This window comes from Saccostrea echinata, unplaced genomic scaffold, assembly GCF_033153115.1.
Source record: "Saccostrea echinata isolate AGI-Se365-2 ecotype Australia unplaced genomic scaffold, CSIRO_AGI_Sech_v1 ptg000002l, whole genome shotgun sequence".
Lineage (NCBI taxonomy): Eukaryota > Metazoa > Mollusca > Bivalvia > Ostreida > Ostreidae > Saccostrea > Saccostrea echinata.
Genome location: NW_026889751.1, coordinates 30,143,640 through 30,150,631, shown reverse-complemented (window position 1 = coordinate 30,150,631; position 6,992 = coordinate 30,143,640). Strand labels below are relative to the sequence as shown.

General features: G+C 35.4%; 1 protein-coding gene across 1 annotated transcript; it reads left to right on the top strand.

Moving 5' to 3' along the window:
- Positions 1-2,690: 2,690 nt before the first annotated feature.
- LOC133178249 (uncharacterized) lies at positions 2,691-4,676 on the top strand. Its single transcript, XM_061312992.1, has one exon. It carries the CDS (start codon positions 2,691-2,693, stop codon positions 4,674-4,676), a length of 1,986 nt encoding a protein of 661 aa, XP_061168976.1.
- The last annotated feature ends 2,316 nt before the right edge of the window (positions 4,677-6,992 follow it).

Sequence of the window (6,992 nt, the reverse complement as noted above, 5' to 3'; positions counted from 1 at the left end):
TTTTTTTTTTTACAAAAAATCTCCGTTAGTGTCAAATGTATGAAACTACGTTTAAATACTTAAAAACAAACTTTTTCATGTAATGGTTTCTGTGGCGTAGTTGGTAGCGTGTCGGACTGACAAACCCAGGGCCATGAGCTCGATCCCTGGCGTGGGTGTAGTCGGATTTTCTTCAGAAAAAGAAGCCATGAACTATTTCGGCATACTATGCGTACGTACGCTATATATAAATCCTTAGAACACTATGCGAAAATAGTTGGGTATTGATTATATAAAGAGAAACATACTAATGAGCAAGTTACTTCCATTCATATGTCGACTCGATATATCTCATTAAACTTAAAATAAGAGACACGACAGAGACTGCCAAATTTGCTTCATCTTTGGATGTTTAGTTGACTATAAACGAAAAATGCCAACTAACAACTAAATTGTGACAAACGAGATAACTTCAGCTTTTCCAACGTCATTTTGCCTTATTTATGTAGTAATATTCCGTTATCACTTGTATATGATGTTTATGTCTCCCAACTACTTCGATACTGAAGAACATGCTCTAAGTACGATCAATTTTTAAACTGAGGCAGGTTTCTGAAAGATAAGTTGAATGTTACAGGGATTTCAACAACCTCGTTTAAAGTCAGCATTTAGTAAATTCTTGGTAGTTAGAATGACCTTGTTAGCAAATATAAGCTATCTCAATGGGTCGTAATTTGGCTAACGTGTTTCATACCAATTGTTTATCTTTTTTTAAATACTGAATTTGACCACAGAATATTCCGAAAATTCCGACTACCCGATCAATACTTAAGAAATAATGTATCAATTTTAAACATCTATCGGGATATAAATACGGGTTGGTCACGAGATCAAATTCCATAAAGCCCGAAGGGCTTTATGATAAATTTGATCTCGTACCAACCCGTATTTATACCCCGATAGATGCTCGGCTATGCTAAGGAAGGAAATGGAAAATGTTCATTCTTTATACGTATTATTTTTAAAAATCTTTGTAACAAAGTAACTGTAAACATGTAGGAAACGTAATATAGATATCCATAATGGATAGGTTTTTGGCTTACTCAGTACCAGCTTCATCGCATGTATCACCTGTGTGTCACGTGACTTGTACAAAAATAGAATCCTTCAACTGAATGTAGAAAATGAGGCTAGTGCAAGGGCATACGCATGTTTTGGGAGAAAAAAAATGATACATATTAAAAAAGATTTACATTGGCTTCCCGAAAGTGCTGGGAGCTAGTTTGAGATGTTTCAGAAATACTCGTAATTTTGCCGAAAATGCGTATAATAGCTCAAAATTTCCATTTTGCTTAAATTCTGTCATGAATAAAAATAATGTTATGCCGAGCAGAATCATCTCCTAGCACTTTTCAAAATATACATGATATAAGCAATTAATATTTCATATTTCAGCTCAAACAGTCTAGTCTATGCCCTTGCACTTCTGAGGTTAATCAGGTATACACTGTTCGTGTTAGCGATATTCTTTACATTCTCTGTCGTTATGCAGCTCCATAGCACTCAGATAAATTAATAATCTATATTATTGTTTTCAATAAATTATTTCCTTTTAATTTTATTGATTAGATTTTAACATTGGCGATGGTTTGATATTTATTTAAGCATTTTTGTAATTATTAAACCAATGGATCCACTCCTCTGGATCACTTGTACTGCGTCAAGTCAAGGCTAGTGACATCATTTATGACACAAGATTTGCTTGTTATAACTCGGCAGCATTGTTATCAAATGTTGTGATTTTACATGCTTTTATAAATAATTGATAAAATAAATAAATGTAAGTCGTTATTTACGCATTATCATGTGGTTAAATAGATTTTTGTCGCATGTTGAATTTTTAATGACGTCACAATGAAACTTCCCATACGGTGCATTACAAATGTGAACTTAGCTGAGTGTTTGAAAATGATACATTATTTCTTATATTTACATTTATGACTTATTCGTATTTTATATTTTCCTGATTATAATCTTTAACGCGTGAAATGTTTTATTTTTCAAACTCAACGGCACGTGTTTGATCCATTAATTGCGCGTCGACCTTTTATGACGTCACTGAGAAATTACGACGAACGTTTATGACGCGAGGAACCCGTGTTTATACGGATATAGATACACATTGCTTTTAGTAGTGTTATATAAAGGAAAGCATTTGCAAATGTAAATATATGGAGTTCACGGCGGATATGACCGGTCGACAAGGGATGCTTACTCCTCCCTGGCACCTGATCCCATCTTGAATTTCCGAGGGTTCATTTTTATGCCTGTTCATAGATTTGCATTGTTTGCAGATTTCTTGAGATCAATCATCGTTTGTTATCTTTACCTTTTTCATAAGGACCCTTGACAAATTATAGCATAGAAAATGTAACATCCTTTCCGGATACATTCAACAAGAAGTAATTTACTTTATGAACAGGAAGAACAGGATTTAAGAACTTTTTAGAAAAATAATTTCATCACCCCATAAAGAAAAATAATGGCACTCAACTCATCGCCAGATATGTAAGTAAAAAAAAACCTATGATATATCGTTTTCAAACGTTTAAATCCAGAAAATTGTTAATGTTGTTTCAAGTTTTATCAAAACCGTTCAAACTTTAATTGTCAGGGAATTAGGTATCCAGCATTTGTCAGAGTCCGTGTTCATGGGTCTATGTCGAAAAATTGGAAATTCACAACAGGTAGCCATGAGGAGAGAGACAGAGGATATCCACCAAAAAGGACGGAATTCAGCATTAGCAAACAGAGTTGTTGATATTTTGTGTAGTGGAAGTATGAGCGAAGGATTCAGACTAAAAGGATCAGATTTTGATTACATGGTTTGGCCAAAGAAATTCAAAGTGATTTGGGAATTAAACCAGACTCAGTACTACCACAGACAAACTCTTATTTTCGCCAACTGCACTGATAGCCCACCAGGATTCGCTTTACTTCAGCTGCTGACCCCTAATGTAAAAAGAAACTTCTTTTCAGTTTGTATTAGAATGAATAGTGGACTTTACATATCCAGCTCCAAATACAAAGAGATTATGTGTTTATATGATAAAAAATGTACTGGGAGTCACCGATATTTGCATGGACCCTGCATCAGTGAAGTACACATTGGTCAAGAATTTGATGTCGCCTGCTGTCTTTTCAGTGACTTTTGGCCTCCCACTGCCTATTTATGGATTGACAGATGCCACACATGGCCTCGTCCGCTTGTTGTTCAAGAAATAGTTAAGGGTGGATGTCATTTTGTGGCGATTGGGCACAAACTAGGCAATCATGAAGATGACGAGTGGAGAATTTCTTTTTCCTTGGCAGAACAAAAACTTGTATTAGAAATGAACCATACTCAATTTCTCGTATACGGATTGCTTAAGATTTTATCAAAGGAAATATTTTGCAAAATGTTTGGGGATGAAGGTAAATTGCTGTGTTCATACCACATGAAGACAGCAATTTTCTGGGTAATTCAACAAAATACAGTTCCTTCCTGGTGTCCTCAAAATCTGCTGTATTGTTTCTGGATCTGCTTTAAATTGATCCTGAAATGGGTGTATGAAGGAGTATGTCCAAACTTCTTCATACCAGAAAATAACATGTTTCTCCACAATGTGTACGGTGAAGCACAAAAGAATCTATTCAATAGCTTATATGCAATATATCTGAAGGGAATAGCATTTCTGTTCTATTGTCCCTCTATCAGATCCTATGTTATGAATGTCATTTATAATATAAAACGTCCCATTTGTACAGATGAGCGAATTGTTATCCCAGAACACGAGTTTGATGTAGAGCTCTTCAATGAAATAAACAGCAATTATGCAGAATACATGGATGACCTACTCAGCTGTATTCATTCATTTCATACAGTTGAACTGTTGATAGCTTCACCACTGAGGAAATACCAAGTCATCATGTTACAAAGATATACAGCTGACATACTTCAGACGACTGCTTTTATATTACACAATCTTTATATCAACACAGGTGCAAACAAGCTGGTTTATGTCTTCGACAAAATGTCCTGTAACATGGTAAAACTGGCAGCCAAATTTGGATTTATTTCTGACATGTTGTATATAGCCATGTATTATTACAGGACATTGCGATACAAAGAAGCTTTGTCTGTTATACAGAAGATAAAGATCAAATTAGCACGACCATATATAATGCGTCTTAATAAAGTTAACATTGAAAACTACACAGCGACCTTGGGCGGAGAATCTTGGTCCACAAAGATGAGAGAAGCTGTAACAATGCCAATCAGACTTAACAGTACCAGTCGTTATATCAAGGAATTAATACCAGAACTTCAATTTAGTCGACTAAACGGCGAGTATATATTAAACATTGGAGATATTATAATGTTACATATGTTAGAGATTTTGTGCTCTATACATATCGACAGAAGTAGAGCACAATCAGCTGTAAATGATCTACAGGTCCTTGTCCACTGCGGTCAGTGGGAGTTTCCAGAAGAAACAAATGACATATCCTGGCAAATTCTTGGAATCTGTCAAGAAATTACAGGGAACCACCAAGGTGCTTTGTACTCATACCAACAATCGCTCAGACAAAAAGCAAACCATAAAATACAAACTGCCACACTGATGAGAATACAAGCTTTATATTCAGGATGCTGAAGATACAAAGAGGGTGAAATGAAATATGAAAATAATGTATAGTAAACAAGCTCAAAAGTCCATTGAAACAATACAAATTAATTAGCAGAGCAAACAGGGACCTCTAAAACATTACAGATGGTATCTGGTGCCATGGAGGAGTAAGCATCCCCCGTCAACCGGCCACACCCGCCTTGTGCTCCTTGTCATTGTCGGGCAAACGGAAAAATCCGTTATCTAGTGTAAAAATAATGGATTAACAATTTGTATGATAAAGTCAATTTTCGACTTAATGAATGATAGATTGTATTTGCTGACAAGGTCATTGTATCGACCATAAAGTTTTGGAAATGTTTGCTTTAAAGGAAACTGTTGATATTCTTTTTTTAATCAACTTATTTGTCAGTAGCTAGCCTCGTTTTAGAAATTGTTCGTACGTAGAGCATGCACTTGCGCATCGAATCATCTGGGAGACATACACTCCAAATAAAGTTCCATTGGTTCACCTGACAGTTTACATGCTGAACTATTTATAACAAATATTATTCTTATTAGTTTTCTAAATATGAATTTACCGTTCACGGTAGCTCAGTCGGTAGAGCGCTCGCTCCATGATCAGGAGGTCGTGAGTTCGAATCTCGGCCGCAACAGACCAAAGTCGATAAAAAAATGGGTAGCAACTGTTCCTACGCCATGCGCTCGACACTTTGAAGTGAAAGTTGCGGGTCCTTCGGATGAGACCTTAAAAACCGAGGCCCCGTGTCACGGCAGACGTTGGCACGATAAAGAACCCTCACTGCTCAATGGGCCTGAGTGCCGAGTAAAGGTCAAAATTTGAAGCCCTTCATCGGTAATATGGTGACGTCTCTATATGAGTGAAAAATTCTCGAATGGGACGTAAAACAACACACAATCAATCAATCAATGATGAATATGGATTTATTAACATTGGAGGTGATTTATTTAGATTGGCTCATTATTTACACACTGATCTGTCGACGGATTTTTCCGTTATTTTCCGATCATGACAATGAACACACGGCGGGCGTGACCGGTTGGCAGGGGATGCTCACTCCTGCAAGGCACCTTCTCCCACCTCTGAATTTTTTCGGAGGTCCGTGTATGCTCTGCTCCCGATTTGTATTGTTTTCATGAACTTTGGGCTTGGAAGTTGTTCGTTATCTCCAAATTTTATTGGATATTTCGGCAAGAAGAATGTGGGAAAAAGTCATTCTAAGCAGTCAGGAAAAGTCTTGAATTATTAGAATCATTGTAGATTTATCTGAGTAGACTTTTAGAATGAACTTGTCAGGAAATCTATCAGCGTTCTTATTTACTCTGTTTATGAGGATTTCCGCTTATTTTGAATTATTATAAATATCCTTAAATCATTTCTAGACAATACTCTGTTGTAAAACTTTTTGCATCTAATATCCCCCATTTACCCATCAAACATCATCTTATTTTTATAAACTACGCTTTTTAAAGACCATGAGTTATTCTTGTTTTTAGTGAATGCTATAGTATATTTGCAGCAGTTTTGTTTGCGATGGTATGCTTTTTTTCAGATTTTCAGAATGACATGAAATTAAGATTTATCAGTATTTGTCAATATTATTGTGATTTAAACATTAAGGGAAACATGTTGATTTGAATAATCAAAAGAGATATATTAATTATTTGAAAAGTTAAACACATATAAACAATTATAGAATTTGATGATACGTGCTATCATTGTTGGTTTTCATGTGGGGTTTTTTTTTGTTATTCTTGATTGCATTAATAGGGAAATGCTATGTTCGATTTGTCTAAAGTACCTGTGCTTTAGTACCTGGCAGTTAGTTTGAAATTTATTTATTTTTAGAAAAATATAATACATATATATAATGAAACTTCTATAATATTTCTTCGAATTTCTTCAGCGACATAATTTAAAATCTTCATACTATCAATGACTTTGGAGCTATAATCCCACGATAGGGGAAATCTTCGAACTATCAATGACTTTGGAGCTAAGCCCCCATTATGTTGTATAACTTAAGGAGGCTGGGGGTCAACAAATTAACCACAAATTAACCACCAGATTTAACTTAATTTTTTAGATATGATATCTTAAGCTGTCAACTATCATTTGGCAAAGAAAAATTTCAAAAATTTTAGTTTTAAAATTTGATCATTTTCTATATCTTCATATGGAGCTCTTCTTGTAAAGGAGATCAATATACATGTAGTCTAAAAATGGCCACAACCCCCCAGCCTCTTTAAATGAGACGTCACCATATATACCTAATCAGCAGGCACGCCATGCCATTGAGCAGTAAGGATTTTTATCGTGAC